At 34.0% G+C, this 17,764-nt stretch overlaps 3 protein-coding genes across 3 annotated transcripts; 2 read left to right on the top strand and 1 right to left on the bottom strand.

Annotated features, from left to right (window-relative positions):
- The first annotated feature begins 2,766 nt into the window (after window positions 1-2,766).
- On the top strand, window positions 2,767-5,903 carry LOC106364852 (transcription factor MYB78). Its single transcript, XM_013804341.3, has 3 exons — window positions 2,767-3,044; window positions 3,789-3,918; window positions 4,094-5,903. Exons 1-3 carry the CDS (start codon window positions 2,870-2,872, stop codon window positions 4,743-4,745), a joined length of 957 nt encoding a protein of 318 aa, XP_013659795.1. The 5' UTR covers window positions 2,767-2,869; the 3' UTR covers window positions 4,746-5,903.
- A 6,433-nt stretch (window positions 5,904-12,336) lies between these two features.
- Window positions 12,337-14,065, top strand: LOC106367758 (F-box protein At5g49610). Its single transcript, XM_013807596.3, has one exon. The coding sequence runs from the start codon at window positions 12,882-12,884 to the stop codon at window positions 13,971-13,973; it is 1,092 nt and encodes a 363-aa protein (XP_013663050.1). The 5' UTR covers window positions 12,337-12,881; the 3' UTR covers window positions 13,974-14,065.
- Window positions 14,066-16,164: 2,099 nt separating this feature from the next.
- BNAA02G30940D lies at window positions 16,165-17,594 on the bottom strand. The gene has a single exon (XM_013804340.3). It carries the CDS (start codon window positions 17,418-17,420, stop codon window positions 16,914-16,916), a length of 507 nt encoding a protein of 168 aa, XP_013659794.1. The 5' UTR covers window positions 17,421-17,594; the 3' UTR covers window positions 16,165-16,913.
- Window positions 17,595-17,764: the final 170 nt, after the last annotated feature.

Raw genomic sequence — 17,764 nt, 5'->3', positions numbered from 1 at the left:
ATTGCTAGACCATATGGTTGGCTCGAATTAACGTAAAGTTGCAATGCAGATTTTTGTTTCTATTATTTATATGTATATAATTTTTTCTTGACTAATATAATATGTATATAATTTATTTGTAACGGATTTTGATTATAGTACTGCCCGGAGGATTACGTTTCTCAGCAACATCTATTTGAGAATTATTCCTGGAAAACATCTATTTGAAAATATGGATTCTTAGGTTTGGGCATTAGAGGTCGGATGTTTTTTCACGAGAAGTAGGGGTCGTTTTAGTGTAGTCAAGCTTTTAAATTTAATTGTCATCAAACTAATACAATTACCTGAGCTTTCAAAAAAACTAATACAATTACTTTGGCCGTGGGTAATAGTTATAGGGTTATTTTGAGATTGGTCCAAATTTAACTAAAGTAATTATTTCTATAAATAATTCACACTAAACAACTAGATAAGAAATAGGGTGAATAAAGGTCCTACTTCTACTTGAATATAGTGTACGCATAATGGAGAGCTACGAGAAGGTAAATTTTAATACCTAAAACTCACTCTTATCAAAATAATATTTTTTTAACTAAAAAAGGATTAAACCCGAGTTTATTAAAGACACAGACCTAACCTCCGAGTGAAAGGTGCAGTCCACGACATACCCTCTCCCGGATATTTATACGGACGTATCCGCACCGTGGTGAACAGGACAATGTGACTTAGTTTCCGCAGCAGAAGAATCGAATCCGGAATGTGTTTGCATCCAAGGTCCGTCCACTACCACTGAACCACAAGCCTGCTCTTATAAAAAATAATATTGGACAGCTAGCTTTGAACTATTACACCAGCAGAGTACTGGTTGATTAGTTTTAGTTGTTATACATATCCTTATTGCAGAACGACATAAGAATGATTGGTGGTTAACTTCAAAAATAATAGTTAACGTTAATATTTCCCTCCATTATTCTAAAATACATCTCATGTCATGCGAATTGTGGGATACATGAATTTGGATTTTTATGAAAAGGGAGGAGAAGTACAAAACGTAAGTTGAAAAAATATACATACAGATACAGTATATTATTGAAACTTGGTTGAAGTTGGAAAAAAAAGTTTGAAAAATAAAAATTGCAAGGAATACAAAGTTACACAACTTAGCTTATTAAAATTAAATCAACAGGTTACACGCAGGGAAGTCAAATGTCAACCTTTAAAGCTCTAGTGCTGAAGTAAGTGCTAGCTAAGTACACTAATTAATTAACACTTTAAACATTAGTTAATTCCTAACACGATTCTTTAACTAATGTTCAGTTTGCGGCATTCTTGAACTTTGTTCATTAGGATAACGCGTTTGGTGAAAGAAAAGAAAGGTGAAAGCGAGTCAAATTAGATATTTTATTACTATTTACATAATTTATTTTTTATTAAAAAGAACGACTTCGATTATGATCTTAATTAAGGGTTCAGTGACCAAATCTAAACGATCAACATCATTAAAAACTACATTTTCGAGAATCTCTGCTTAGAGTTGGAAGCATTTTTGTTGGAGGTTTAACACAAACTACAAACTAAGCTTATTTTGTTCCCTTTTGTACTATTAATTTCTTGTTTATTTTGAACTTAAGTTAATTCTAAAATCAGCAACATTCTCCACTTGAATCAGTTTGGTCTATGATATCACACATGTATGAGTTTCCAATTTATTTATTTTTCATGTAAATGTATATCAAAATAAACTGGATATATATGTTGATGTCTCAATGATTTTTTTTTGCTAAGAATGTTAATATCATTAACTGGTAATGAATGAGATTACAAGTGGTGAAACTTGAAATCCAAAGAGCTTCAAGAAGCTAATTTGGTTGTACAAGCCGCAAAAAAGATTTAAAAAGCTTGTAGAACATAATAGGACTAATCTAGTAGACTAGCTTAATAATGCTAAGGCTAATGATGTGTTTCTTTGCACTTATCACTTGAAGAGTTGAAATGAATGAGCCACCTTAAGCTGGAACCTGCAAAAGGAATGATAGGCTTCAAAGAAGTCTGATAACCAGAGTTCCCTTGTGTCTCAATGATTTTTCAAAGTCTCTTCTTATTACGATGTATATCTCAAGTTTCTAGTAGTAACCAATGACAACATGTGAAATACCCTCCGCGTTTTGAAAAGTAAGAAATAGCTACCAAAAGCATGTTTAGCAAAAAAAAAAAAGCTACCAAAAACATATAGAACAAAACATAAATCAAAAACAAGGAAAATAATATAATCTGTTTGGAAACGAATTATTTAACGACATTAATAGTTTAATATTGAAGAATCTATAACTCCAAGTATAAATTAGTTGCTAATAAATTCTATCAAGCTATAAATCTTAGCTAGGGTATTTGATCTCGAATCTACAAAATTTCGAGCAATTCAAAAGATGGAACAACGCGGTTCAAGATGATGAACACTTTCGGACGAGTGGTTCAGTATACTCTTGGAAACCAAGGTTGACCAACGAATTGAGTATTAAACTTGTACAATATTTCTGTTCGTGTATGTATTGGCTTTTTTTAAATAAAGAATGTACGTGTATATATATAAATATAGTTATATGATTGTGATTATATTATGAGTCTCTTGCTATTATATAATACAGTATATATAGGTTAATGAAAATAAAAAGTTCTTATATTGCGGCCGTTTATGCCTTTTTCACACATGTTGCAAATAAATTTAGGAAAGTAAACTTTTTAAAAAATATCTTATTTTTTGTTCATCTATAAAGACCGTCAACTTCTCCATCTTTACCTGTGCACACAAACAACATCCATTCTCTCTCTACACAACTCCAACAAAAAGTAGTGTCTTTTCTCTTAATCTCTCTTTGTTTCAACTTTCAATATGGATGACAAAAGAAGCTTAATGATGAACAAGAACATTGGAGATTTCGAGAATAACGTGGATGAAGAAATGGACCTAAGAAGAGGTCCATGGACAGTTGAGGAAGATTTCAAGCTCATCAATTACATTTCCACTCATGGTGAAGGCCGATGGAACTCTCTCTCTCGTTGCGCCGGTATCATACACTACCACATCTACTTACACGTCTAAACACTCAGATTAGTAGTATATGTATTCTTGTGTAGTGAATATGTGCTCATTAATTTAAAATTAAAAAGGCCAAATAATCACAAGTTGCATAAGTTTATTAAAATTAGTGATATCTTTTGTTCTTTTCTTCGATTTCCATGAGTGTTTTTGTTTTTGAATCAATTCAGAACTTCATATTTTTGTTGATAAATTTTACTTATTTGAAGTTTCAAGAAAACGGGTTTTGCATTTTATGCACATGTGATAAACCAAAACTTTATAACCTTCATGGTTATTCCTCTCACTAATTTTCTTCTTTATGAATTGCTAAAAGTAATTTCGTTCGAACCAATATATAGCTAATATATATGATTCTAATGATTTTTCGCTGTATGGATTCAATTATTATATTTTCGAATCTCGGTATGGATTCAATAATGTAACCTCTAGGTTTTGAATAAAGTAGCTATATATTCGCGTACGAAAAAAAATGCTAATAAATGATCAACATGTATATGGGAAGAGCACTAACGCAATGAAAGAAAGTTTGCTGGAGAAAAAGACCCTTTTAGACAATTTGCCTCATAGCAACGGTCCATATAATTTATGGATTTATTTTTATTACTTTACAAATTATGAACATTATGATGAGTTTATTGCGTATGAAACCATCATACAATATACGTGTACATGATGATGTCTAATAGTAGTCTCTTCCGATTCAAAACAGGACTCAAACGGACCGGAAAAAGCTGCAGACTACGGTGGTTAAACTATCTCCGGCCAGACGTCCGCCGTGGAAACATAACCCTTGAAGAACAACTCTTAATTCTTGAACTTCACTCCCGTTGGGGCAATAGGTAAAATTCAAACAATCCATAATACTAATTAATTGTATTTACAAGAATTTGGTTGCAAAGATGAAATATCATGTATGTAAGAGTTCATAGAATTTGAAGATTGTTGATTTTCTAGTAACAAAATTTTCGTCACAACTTTAGTCACTAATACAATATTGTTTTCTTGTGATTTCAGATGGTCTAAGATTGCACAATATTTACCAGGAAGAACAGATAACGAGATCAAAAACTATTGGAGAACACGTGTGCAAAAGCATGCTAAACAGCTTAGATGCGACGTGAACAGTCAACAATTTAAAGACACCATGAGGTATCTTTGGATGCCTCGTCTCGTCGAGCGGATCCAAGCCTCCGCTTCAACCTCCACCGGTTCTGCTACAACGTCGTCTTGCGTCACCACCCCTTCAGATCAGTTCTTGATGACGTCATACGATGCCGGACTCAATAACAATAACAACACCAACATGGACCACTTGAATTTCATGAGCAACCCTAATGGTTATGTCACGCAGGAAACTTCAAGCGTGTCAGTGTCCCCGACGTCCGGTTTAACCGAGTATCACATCGGTAGTGAAGTGGAAAAGGTTGAGAACAACCAGGATCAGAGTTTGGTGGGTCCACAAATCATGTCGCCGCCGCAGAATTATTTGGATGTTAACGGTGGATTGTTAAGCGAAGATTTAACGCAGAGTTATCATAATTGGTTTGAAAATGATAATGGAATGATATCTCCTTATTCGGACAGTTTTTGGAACATAGGGAGTGATGAAGACTTTTGGCTCTTATTACAGCAACAACAGCAGCTCGTCAACAATGGAAGCTTCTGAATAGACAAGAAATTATTTCTAAACAAGAAAATAAGAAAGAAAAGAATAGTAAAGTGGATTAATCAGTGTGTAAAAGGAATTTGTATTTGAAAAGGAGGGTTTCTTAAATATTAGCAATTTTAAATATATTGGGGGCAATTAGGAGTTTGTTATTTTTGGGTCAATTTGATTGGTTTGTGTTCCTTTGGGATTTGATACTATATTTATGCCAATAATTTACAAAACAATTTGGAATCAAATAATAAGTTGATATCTTTTTATTTTTTGTGAATTTAATTGATTGATGTTTTGCAACCAAACGTATTTGATGATTTCCTTCATGGAAGCATGCTATTATTATATAAATACAATTCATTTCATTCTGTATGTTTTTGCCAAAGAAACCATAATTGGTTGGCTCCACCATGTTTCATACTATACTTAGTTAACTCAGTATGTCACACAAGCAAACAAAAAGTCTGCATATATTATAATGTCATTGGCATGATATATGAGAAAAATGGATAATCCAAATATCCAATTCATGATGCTTTTAAGAAACATGTCTATGGGACCTGTATATGGGAAAAAGGGGACCAAAGTGTGTGAAAGGCTTTGGGTTCAAAAGTAGACAATCTCAAAATTTGTCCACGTGGTAATGTCTTAATGGTTAATCTCTGAGTTTAAAGGTGACCATTAAGGGGATTATTATTCTTGTGGGAATGTTATAATCATCAATCTAGCTATGTAATAAAATATAGAGAAATACATGGTTAGTGATGATAATTCCACCATTAACGCGTGCAAATCTTAATTTTTAATTAAACCCATTATATTATTGTACGGACGATCCCACCACTATCCAGAAAATACCTTCCTTGCATTGTAAATTTGTAACACATCATCCAACCTACGTCGTCTTCCTATCTACACTTCTTTTCTAAAGTATAGCATATCTTAATATATATATAACTATCAGTAGTAATCTACTACTAAAACATTATATTTATAGAACTTAAAGATTCAAATAAGAATTGCTCTCTTATTAATAACTTGAGAAAATAACTCAAAACTCAAGCTCTCAATCTCTAAACTCTAGTAAGTGATATCACAACTCAATATCTACTTATATAGAGCTTATGTATTCCTAATCCTATTTGGTAACACAACTTTAGATAACTCCTAAACTCATTATGTTTCCTTTTCCATATCTCGGTAGGATTAGGTCTCCTTAGCTTGCTCCTCAAGCTATCTTTAGTTTCAAGCTTAATTCAACATTCTCCCCCTTAAGCTTGAACTCCATTTTCGATAGATCTTGAACTCCAATCAAATCTCTCATTTCTTTAAACTTGATTCTCCCAAGTGCTTTAGTCAATATATCCGCCTTCTGCTCGTTTCCTGGAACATGCTCAACCTCTAGTAACCCTTTCTCTACGCACTCCCGGATAAAATGGTAACGGGTGTGTATGTGTTTTGATCGACCATGAAAGACAGGGTTTCTTGTGAGCGCGATGGCTGATTGATTGTCTATCCGTATAACCGTCTTCTTGCAAAGGTTCTCACTTATCTCACCGAGTAGGTCTTGTAACCAAATCGCCTGACGAGCTGCTTCTGTACCGGCCATGAATTCCGCCTCGCAAGACGAGAGAGCTACGGTCTCCTGTTTTGAGGAACACCAGGTTATTGGACTATCACCTAAGTAGAAAACATGACCTGTTGTGCTCTTGCCATCATCTTGATCCACATTATGGCTTGAGTCACTATAGCCAACAAGTCGTGTTGTCCTCGTTTTTGCGTTCTCAAACGCCAGTCCATAGCTCGTGGTGCCTCTTAGATATCTCAGACATTGTTTCATGGCCGCTCCATGAGACTCTTTCGGATCTTGCATATACCGGCTGAGAACTCCTACACAATAAGATAAGTCCGGACGTGTATGCAGTAGATAGCGCAAACAGCCGATATTTCTACGATAACCTGTTGCATCAATAGACCTTTCTTCTTCTGACTTGGATAACTTTAACCCTGAATCCATAGGCGTGTGTGCTAAGTTGCAATCTTTCATTCCTGCTTCTTCTAATATCTTTTCTGCATAGTTCTTTTGACTTAGTGTGATCCCTCCTTGATGTTGTGTGACTTCTATTCCGAGATAATACGTTAGTTTCCCAAGGTCGCTCATCTCAAACTGTGCTGACATCTCCTTCTTGAAATCAATTATATGTTGCACGTTTGCACCTGTAATGAATAGGTCATCGACGTAAACTGCAACGACCAGAAGATCTCCATGAACAAGTCTTCGATAGACTGATGGTTCTTTTGCGCATTTAATAAACTGAAGCTCCCGCAAGATCGAGTTAAGCTTGTGATTCCATGCTCTAGGAGCTTGTCGTAGGCCATATAAAGCTTTATATAGCTTGTATACTTTACTCTCAGACCCACTTACTTCAAACCCTTCCGGTTGCGTGACGTATACTACTTCCTTTAAGTCTCCGTGCAAGAATGCCGTTTTGACATCGAGATGATGTATCTCCCAGTTGTGTGCGGCTGCAAGGTTTATGAGTAGCCTGATCGTCTCTATTCGCGCAACAGGAGCGAAAACTTCATCAAAATCTATTCCATGCCTTTGTACATAGCCCTTTGCGACAAGTCTAGCTTTGTACTTATTGATACTTCCATCAGAGTTCCTTTTAATCTTAAATATCCACTTCAGACCAATTGGTTTGGCTCCGACAGGAAGATCAATGAGCGTCCACGTTCCATTCTTCTCAATTGACTTCAGCTCATCTACACACGCGTCTCTCCACTCCTTTGAATCCTTTGCTTCATTGAAATCTCTTGGCTCGCTGTTTATGCTCATGAGAAGATATTCTCCTTCTTCCTCAGCTTCTGAGATTAACAGTACATAATCATCTAAATATCTCGGCATCACACTTTGTCGAGAAGATCTTCTTAGTACTGGCTCTGTTTCAGACTCTGTTTCTTCCTCCTCATCCTCTTCGTTGTCAAGTATCACTGTTTCACTCTTCATCTCATCATTCTTCTCGGGTTGCTGTACCAAAGAATCCTTACTCAACTCATTAGAAACCTCGCTTAGTATTCCATGGTTCCCAAAGTTTCCTAAACAAATTTTGAAGTCATTAACCGCATTCTCTCCTGTGTCCTCGTTCTTCCAATTCCATCCTTTGCTCTCGTCAAAAACTACATCTCGACTCACAACGATCCTTTGCGTCTGTGGATCAAGCATCCTATATGCCTTTGATCCTGGCTCGGTCCCTAGATGTATGAGCATAAGAGATCGGTCCTCTAGTTTCTTTAGGTGCGGCTTCACCACCTTTGCATATCCTATGCATCCAAACGTCCGTATGTGGGCTAGGTTAGGTTTTCTTGCGCGGAAAGCTTCATAGGGTGTCACGTCTTTTAACACTCTGGTAGCTACACGGTTTAATATGTATGTGGAATGCCTCACTGCCTCTCCCCATAGATAGTTTGGAAGTCCGAAGTGCTTCAGAATGCTTCGAGTCATCTCCATCAACGTTCTGTTACGTCTCTCAACGACCCCGTTTTGCTGCGGCGTGTATGGCGCTGTTAAGTGACGTTGTATTCCTGCTTGAGCACAGAACTCGTTGAACTCTTGAGAGGTGAACTCTCCCCCTCTGTCCGTTCTGAACGTTTGAACCTTCTGCTTTGACTCTTTTTCTACCATTGCTTTAAACTTTTTAAACTTCTCAAAGACCTCACTTTTCTCCTTTAGCAAAGTAGTCCACATGTATCGTGTATGATCGTCGATGAGTACGAACACATATTTGTTCCCAGGACGTGTGCTTGGTGTTATGGGTCCACACAAATCACCGTGAACAAGTTCGAGTATTTTACTTGCTCGATACGCCGTGGCTTGAGGAAAGCTTTTCCTTGTTTGCTTCCCAAGCATACATGAGCTACACACCCTTTTATCACTAGTAACTCGCGGTATTCCGATCACAAGTTCTCTCTGTACCATCGACTCAATGGTCTCCCAGTTAACGTGACCCAACCTCTCATGCCACCGTATAGACTCGCTGGTTGCTGTTGATAGTAAACATGTCTTGTCTTTTATGCCCATATGAACCTTGTATAAACGGTTCCTAGATCTTATGGCGTTTACTAGTAGCTTTCCATCTCGATCATGCATGGTCAAGCATTCTCCCTTTAGTCTTATATCGCATCCCGCTTCAGTGGCTTGCCCGAGACTGATGATGTTACTTTTCAAGTCAGGAATATAATACACATCGCACATGATTCTTGGTTCCCCATTTATATCAGTAAACTCTATGGACCCTTTCCCCTTAATGTCGATCCGAGAGTCATCGCCAAATTTTACCTTTCCAGTTATGGACTCGTTGATCGTTGTGAAATATCTTCGATCTCCCGTCATGTGGTTGCTGGCTCCATTATCCAAGTACCACATGTTCTCCTTTTCATCATGAGTCTCGAACTTGCTTGGGACGACTTTATCTTCGTTTAAGTAGACTATCTCATTCAACATGAGCTCGTCTGCGTTTTGTGTATCATCTTTCTCCAGTTCTTGTGCCTCTTGCAACTTCAGAAGACGATCGGGACATGTTGAGGCGTAGTGACCCATCTTGTCACACCGAAAACACATTACTCTCGAAGTATCTCTGCCTCCATAGCCACGTCCGCGACCTCTTCCTCTATATGATCTACCGCCTCGTCCTCTGTTTCCTCTGTAATCATCGTGATACTCTCGCACAGATTGAGAATCTGTGTTTGTGTACATGAGTTTCCCCTGATCTTCGTGATTCTCTTCTTCTTCGGCTACTCTCTCTTCATAAGCCTTTAGACGTCCAACAATATCCTCGAAACTGGTAGTCTTAAGATCAAGCACTTGCTCCAATGATGCGACTATATGTATGTATTTCTTACGTGGAAGGCTCTTAAGAAATTTCTTAACTAGTTTTGGTTCTTCAATTTCTTCTCCTAGTGCAGCAGATTTTGATGAAATTTCAGATAACTTTCCAGCAAAGTCATCTATTTTTTCAGCGTCTTTCATCACGAGTCTGTCAAATTCAGACATTAATGTCTGAAGTCTGGCTTCTTTGACTCGTTCTGCACCAACATGTCGCATCTTAACAGCCTCCCACACCTTCTTTGCCGTGCTTAGCTCCCCAACCTGTAGTATCAGACTTTCGGGTATCGCTTGAAACATTAAACCAATCGCCAAATCATTCTTATCTTCTTCCTCTGTTTCGATTTCAATGATGCTCCAAACCTTATGTATCTTAAGTACGTTCTTCATTCTGATGGCCCACACGATATAGTTAGATGAGGTTAACATGGGGCACTTGATCGTGGATCCACCCTCCTTCGGTTTCACCGTCGTCACAATTGATAAGTCTCCCATTGCTTCTGCTTTTGGAAGGCTCTGATACCAAATATAGAACTTAAAGATTCAAATAAGAATTGCTCTCTTATTAATAACTTGAGAAAATAACTCAAAACTCAAGCTCTCAATCTCTAAACTCTAGTAAGTGATATCACAACTCAATATCTACTTATATAGAGCTTATGTATTCCTAATCCTATTTGGTAACACAACTTTAGATAACTCCTAAACTCATTATGTTTCCTTTTCCATATCTCGGTAGGATTAGGTCTCCTTAGCTTGCTCCTCAAGCTATCTTTAGTTTCAAGCTTAATTCAACAATATTGCTATTCATGATCATGTGATTGTTTCTTAATATACGATAGAATAATCCGTCCAGTGGGGAGATCGAGTTTGTTCTTTTGTTTTCTTTCTAATTAATGTGATTTCAGTCATATATAGTTGATCTTTGTAGATGTTTCTAATGAAAATATAACCAGATATATTGACAAGCTATAAGAATACAAATTTCAGTCTAAGGTCTTTAGATCATACAAAATTAATTTAATCAACGTAAATCAAACTAAGGGGTTGTTATAAAAAAACAAGAAAATCAAACTAAGGGATGGCGATCATGGTAACCTTGGCTATCTTTTTTTTTTAATAATCAGGTTCTAGTTATACGTTTATACCACCATATATCTAAATCAACATACGGGATAACGACTAATCTAAATCTTGGTGTTGGGATAGTAGTTAGTAAGCGTATATTTAGTGAGAATTAATGCATAACGTCGACCAATCGGATGATATTATAGTACGCACGACTGTGGTAGTAGGTAAAACCTGGGAATATACTACAACACTTGAGGTTGGAGAGTCTTCCATGAAATTAAATCACAGTTATACAGAAATTATGGATTTCAATTTCGGTTCAGACAGTTTATTTAGTAGTCCAATAACAAACGATCCGACTATCCTTAATATTAATCAGAAAACATTCAAAATCTGGGTTAAACAGTATAGTGACCCAACGAAAAATTCCACTTTAATTTACCAGATCGATTCATAAAGCATATTAAAAAATTATAACTTGTGATTTAAACATAGTTATATATGATAAAATTAGAATACTAGTCATAATTTTGTTGTTTATTGCATTATAATGTATTTACAAACATGTTGAATATCTCCAGTGCCGTGCGAAGAGTTTTAGGGGCCTAAAGCAAGTTTTAAAAATAAATTTATTTACAACCGTAATGAAAATAATTTTCTAATATGATATATTATTTTCACCAAGTACACAAGTCTAATACTGTAAAAGAATAAGTTTATAACGTAAATATGTTATATTATGTCATATAGAAAAAATACATAAATTCATAAAATGAATTAATTATTTTTCGTAGAAATATTTTTTTTAAAACAAGTCTAAACCACTATACTAGAAATTATTTTAAATTTTGGAGCCCTAAAAACAGTCATATTAATCGGGGGCCTGAGGCAAATGTCTTTTTTAATACACTGTAGGCACGCCTCTGAATATCTCTTAACTAAAGCAATACGTCGTAAAAGTTTAAAAGAGATTGGCGAAGAAGTCAGGTAGCTCAGGAGGAAAAAATAAAGGAGAAAGAGGATATGAACCCTATTAAGTAGACAACAAAATCGTGATCGATTTAGTAGAGACAAACAACAAATAGATAAAATGGTCAGAATCTAGAAATCTACAAGATGGAAATAGTAAAATATAAAAGTTACTCTATTTTCCCTCAAAAATCGAATTTAAAGTAAAAATGCTCCAATGATACTCTATTTTCTACTCTATAAAAGTGTAAACCTATTTTTTACTCTATATATAGAATAATTTTTTTTTATTTTTTGGTTCATCATTCTATTTTTCACTCTAAAATAGAGTATCATTGGAGTAACATCCAACTCTATTATAGAGTTATTATATTTTAGAGAAAAAAAATAGATTAAACTATTAGAGATGATTTTACATGGTCAATAAAAAGCAGATAATATACTAACTATAAGAAGAAAAAGCTAAGAGTAAGATAGTGCCACTGATTTGATCATAAAGAAGAACAAGTCATGAATCATGACGAACACCAATTCCCCATCTTCTTCTTCTTGAAACAGCCTTTTTGTCCTACAAAAATGTATGCAACTACATAAGATATATATACATAATTAAATTACCTTGGTCATGACTCACGACATTTTTTGGTGGTTCTTCAGTCCATGAAACGCTTTCAAATTCATCCATTGCTCGAATAAAAGATAAATAGTGTTTTCCATGAGTTAATATTTTTAGAGCACCTTCATTGTGGGTTTCTAGAACAAATTTTCAAAAAAAAATATAAAATATAAATATAACAAATTATTATGTTTGGGTATTATCAAAATAATAAAAATTCAACCCAAAATATTTCATTTAAAATAATGGGCCTTGGGCCTAAGATAAACAAAACGGTAAAGATGCATCTGCTCCTTGTTTACCAGCGAGTCACAAACACGCGCTCTTCTTCTTCTTCTCCTTCTTCTCCATCATATACTCGTTCAACGCTCGCGCAATTCGATTCATCACCTCCTCCATTTCCGCCATTTCTTCCCCCCCCACCAATCTCCGTTCCTCTCTCTACCCATCTCACCCCGATTCCATCGATGGGTTAATCGAAACACACACAAACCCTCCACGACGTCGTTTCAAAGCCTAGCCCTTTTTTCCTGATTGCCGTTAAGAACGAGAAAGTTTCCTCCTTTACCACTCTAGACCCCTCTTCTCCATCGATCCCGTAATGGGTAACCCGAAAGACCCTCTCTTTCCCGACGAGGTGATCCTCCAGATCCTCGCTAGGTTACCCGTTAAGTCCCTCTTCAGGTTCAAATCCGTTTGCAAAGCTTGGTGCTTGTTACCTTCCGACGCTTACTTCATCACCCTTTTCAATCAACTCTCTGTGAAAGAGCAAACGCTCGTCGCCGAGGTATCGGACTCGTCGAGCTTGATCTGCGTTGATAGTCTCAGAGGCGTCTCTGAGTTCTCGTTGGAGTTTCTTAGAGACAGAGTGAGGATCAGAGCTTCGTGTAATGGATTGTTGTGTTGCGCTAGTGTTCCTGAGAAGGGTGTTTATTACGTTTGTAACCCTTCGACTAGAGAGTTTTGGGTGTTGCCTAGGAGTAGAGAGAGGCCCGTGACAAGGTTTTATCCGGATGGTGAGGCGACTCTTGTTGGTTTAGCGTGTGATGTTGGTAAGAAGGGGTTTTGCGTGGTGATGGCTGGTTACCATAGGTTGTTTGGGCATAGACCTGATGGGAGTTTCGTTTGTTTGGTGTTTGATTCGGAGAGTAATAAGTGGAGGAAGTTTGTTTCGGCGTTGGAGGGTTGTGGTGGTTTCACGCATATGAGTAAGAACCAGGTTGTGTTTGTTGATGGGAAGCTTCACTGGTTGATGAGTGGGTTGTGTTATGTGCTTGCGCTTGATCTTGAACACGATGTGTGGAGGAAGGTTTCTTTGCCTGATGAGATTAGATGTGGAGACGGTGGTGGGAATAGGGTTTATCTCTTGGAGTTGGATGGGTTTGTGTCTGTGATTCAGCTGTCTGATGTGTGGATGAAGATCTGGAAGATGAGAGATTACGAGAGTGAGGTTTGGTGTGTTGTTGATAGTATAAGTTTGAGGTGTATCAAAGGATTGGTGCCTGGAATCTTCCCGATTTGTCAGACGGGTGAGTATGTGTTCTTGGCTACTCATAAACAGGTTCTTGTGTATCAGAGAAGAAGTAAGTTGTGGAAAGAGATGTTTTGTGTTAAAGGAAGCTATTCTCTGCCTCTGTGGTTCTCAGCTCACGCCTTTCGCAGCACCATAGTACCTTGTAATTATGCTTTATAGTATAGATGTACTAGGATAAGACCCGCGCCTTGCGCGGAATTAAGTTATTATTTTTATTATATTTTGGAGAATGAAACAATAGTTTGGCTTCATTTGGATTACGGGTGTTCAACCCGGATATCGGGTTGGTTTCGGTTCGGTTCGGTTTTTTTCGGTATTTGGTTAGTAAAATATAACTACTATTCTAAATCCATATTTACTTTGACTTTAGTCTTTCACATACTTTTGAAAGATTTCAACTGGACGACTAAATTGATCAGCCAATCTTGTTGCTTTAAATCATTAGTGTTTTTATATATATATATATATATATATTATTTAGTTTGAATATTTATTAAATAAAAATTCATATGCGTTATATTTTATGATCATTTGTAACTTATTATAACAAAAAAATAATCTATTGATCACAAAATTTTCAGAGTGGGAATATTCAAATTTCTAATAATATATAGACGTTTTGAAAAATTCAAATATAACATATAAGAAAAAATATAAATGTTTTTATTATATATTTAATGTGATTTTTTAATATCTTTCAATAATATAAAATTAAAAAAAAAAGAACTAAGATACCAAAATTGTTATCAAATATTTATTATTCATAATAATTAATTTTCATATATACGTTAATCATATTAGGTAATTTCGTAGCTTCTAATTAAGGAAAGTGCAAAAAAAAATTTGGTAGATTATTTATCAATTCGATAGTTAGTTTAATAAAAAAATATAATGTAAGTCAAGATGGACCAACCTATTTTTCTAAGAATAGTATATTTTATATAGTCATTTATTAAATGAGAATTTATAATCATACAGTTCTATGAACATTCATATCATTTTATAACTGAATATTTAAATCATCGATAACAAAATTTTCAATGTGAAATCTTTAATAAGTTTATAATTTATAAATTTTTTTGAAAATTCATTGAATGTTTTGTAATCTTATGGTATATAGTATAATCTATATATATATATATAAATATATATGTTTTATTATTAAATGATATTTTTTACTCATATGGTTTTAAAATAATGTGTATCTTCTTATAATATTAAATAAAAGTTCATATTAATACAATTTTATGATCATTTGTAACTTATTATGACAAAAAATAATAATCTATTGATCACAAAATTTTCAGAGTGGGGATCTTCAAATTTCTAATAATTTATAGACGTTTTGAAAAATTCAAAATATAACATATAAGAAAAATTATAAATGTTTTTATTATATATTTAATGTGATTTTTAAATATATTTTAATAATATAAAATTAAAAAAAGAACTAAGATACAAAAATTGTTATCAAATATTTATTATTCATTATAATTAATTTTCACATATACGTTAATCATATTAGGTAATTTCGTAGCTTTTATTTAAGGAAAGTGCAAAACATTTTTTGGTACGTTATTTATCAATTCGATAGTTAGTTTAATAAAAAGTGTAATATAAGTTAAGATGGACCAACCTATTTTTCTAGGAATAGTATATTTTGTATAGTTACTTATTAAATAAGAATTTATAATCATACGGTTCTATGTTCATATTGTTTTATAACAAAATATTTAAATCATCGATAACAAAATTTTCAATCTGAAATCTTTAATAAGTTTATAATTTATAAATGTTCTTGAAAATTCATTGAAAGTTTTAATATTAAAATATTTATGTAATCTTATGGTATATAGTGTTTAATATATATATATATATATTTATTTTATTATTAAATGATAATTTTTACTCATATGGTTTTAAAATCATGTGTATCTTCTTATAATAAAAATGTTAAACCATTGATCATTAATTTTTAACATAATAATTTTAATAGTTTTAGTCATTTATTGTCGTTTTTAAAAATTCAAAATATAACATATACGAAAAAATCTAAATTTTATTTTTATAGCTAATTTGATTGTTTAATTTATTTTAATAATATAAAATTAAACAAAAAATGATGGAGGAGATATACATTGTTATCAAATCTTTATTATTAAACTCATTAATTGTCATATATATATTAGTCATTTATGGTAATTCCGTAGGTTTTATTTAAGGAAAGAAAATATCATATCATATCATTATATCATATAGTTTGACCAACTTATGTATCTAACAACATATAAAAATCGAATGTGGACCTACTTATTTTTTAATTGAATGTAATTGACTACCTAATTGTGTGCCACCTATGCATTGGGGCCTCTTTTAATTAATACAAAATTGAGGTTACATCTTTTCAAATGTTCCTCAATTAATATATAAGGGATGTTTGATGTTGCATTTTCTACATTTCTTCTTTTGTTTATTTTCTTGGATCCTTTAGTGTTTGTGAAAATTGGTTCAAGGTTTTTTATATCCTTTATTATAAACGGTTAAATGAATAGTTTATGTCAGTGTTAAAAATTTGCTAGGCTACTAGGAGTTTTGTAAAGAATTAACGAATAGAAAAATTATTTGAAGCCTAGACAAAGAATAAACAAATCACTAATTATTTTTATCTAATATTAGATTTAATTATAATATTATTTTGACTCATTATAAAAAATTAGATAGGTTTGTGTCTTTGTGAATTTATATTAATATTATTGATTGATTAACTAATGTAGAGCAATAATCCATTTAGATTAACTTTAATTGATTTGTAACAGTTTAAACCAATTTGAGTCGTATAAATTAAACTTAAAAATAATTATATTGGATATGACTATTTACCGTCTAGTCAGATTATAGATAAAAGAGATTGATCCTAAACATGAAAATAATTACATGCATATACATCTTATTTTATATGTTTTCCTGAAAATTTGTAGAAATGATTAAATGAATAGTTTTGTATATGTACAATGTTTAACCGAAGAAATTGATTTTTAAGTAAATATAAAAACATATGAAAAGATATACATATATACATCTTGTTTCATCTGTTTTCTTTCAATATAAACAAATTTTGGTGTTGTTTAATTTTTGTTGAACCTTCTTTGTCTTCTCCTTGATATCATGATCAGCTTGAACGTCTTCAAAGACGGACAAGGGCAACGACTTAGACAATAAACCGACATGTGTCTTGAACGTTATCAAACCAGAAGAACGGTTTACAAGAATCTCACCGAGCGAGATCCGTACCATGAACTCCTTGGCCTTAACACCAGTGAGTTTCTTGATCTTGTTGGGTTCGAAATACGCAGTGACTTCATCTTCGAAACACACCGCAACGTTATCGAATCTAAACAAGTCCTGATACCTCTTTTTCTCGTCTTTCTTCTTGTGCTTTAACCACACGAAACCCGTATCCTTCACGTAACCACATTCTTCAATCTCCTGGTTACTAAGGAGCCGGTTTGGTAAACCGATTTGAGACAAAAGGGAACGGAATTTGTCTCTGCATGTTTTGTCTCCATGGTAGACCTCTGCCTTGGCTTTCATAGCTTCTGTCACCATATGATCGAAGTATCTTTGTGCTTGGATAAAGAGTTGAGAATGTTTTTGAGGCAATGAGATTTTCAAAGTTGTCTTAAGATGTGTTTTTAAATGTTGTGCACGTTTGGGATATGGGAATATACGTTTCTAAGTGGATCTCTCTCTCTCTCTCTCTCGTGTCTTTTTCCTTGCAAATTGATACTCCTTTTATTTTTGGTCTTTTTCATATATATATAAATTTTTATACCAAAAGGATATACGTTTCTTGTTCTAGACTTTTTTTTTTTCTTTTGTTAACCCATGGCTCCGTAGTTAGGCTCAGTTTCACGTAAACGAGTTAAATATATTAATATTCAACATTGAAG

Source organism: Brassica napus, chromosome A2 (assembly GCF_020379485.1).
Source record: "Brassica napus cultivar Da-Ae chromosome A2, Da-Ae, whole genome shotgun sequence".
Classification (NCBI taxonomy): domain Eukaryota; kingdom Viridiplantae; phylum Streptophyta; class Magnoliopsida; order Brassicales; family Brassicaceae; genus Brassica; species Brassica napus.
This window is presented reverse-complemented; position numbering and strand designations above follow the sequence as displayed.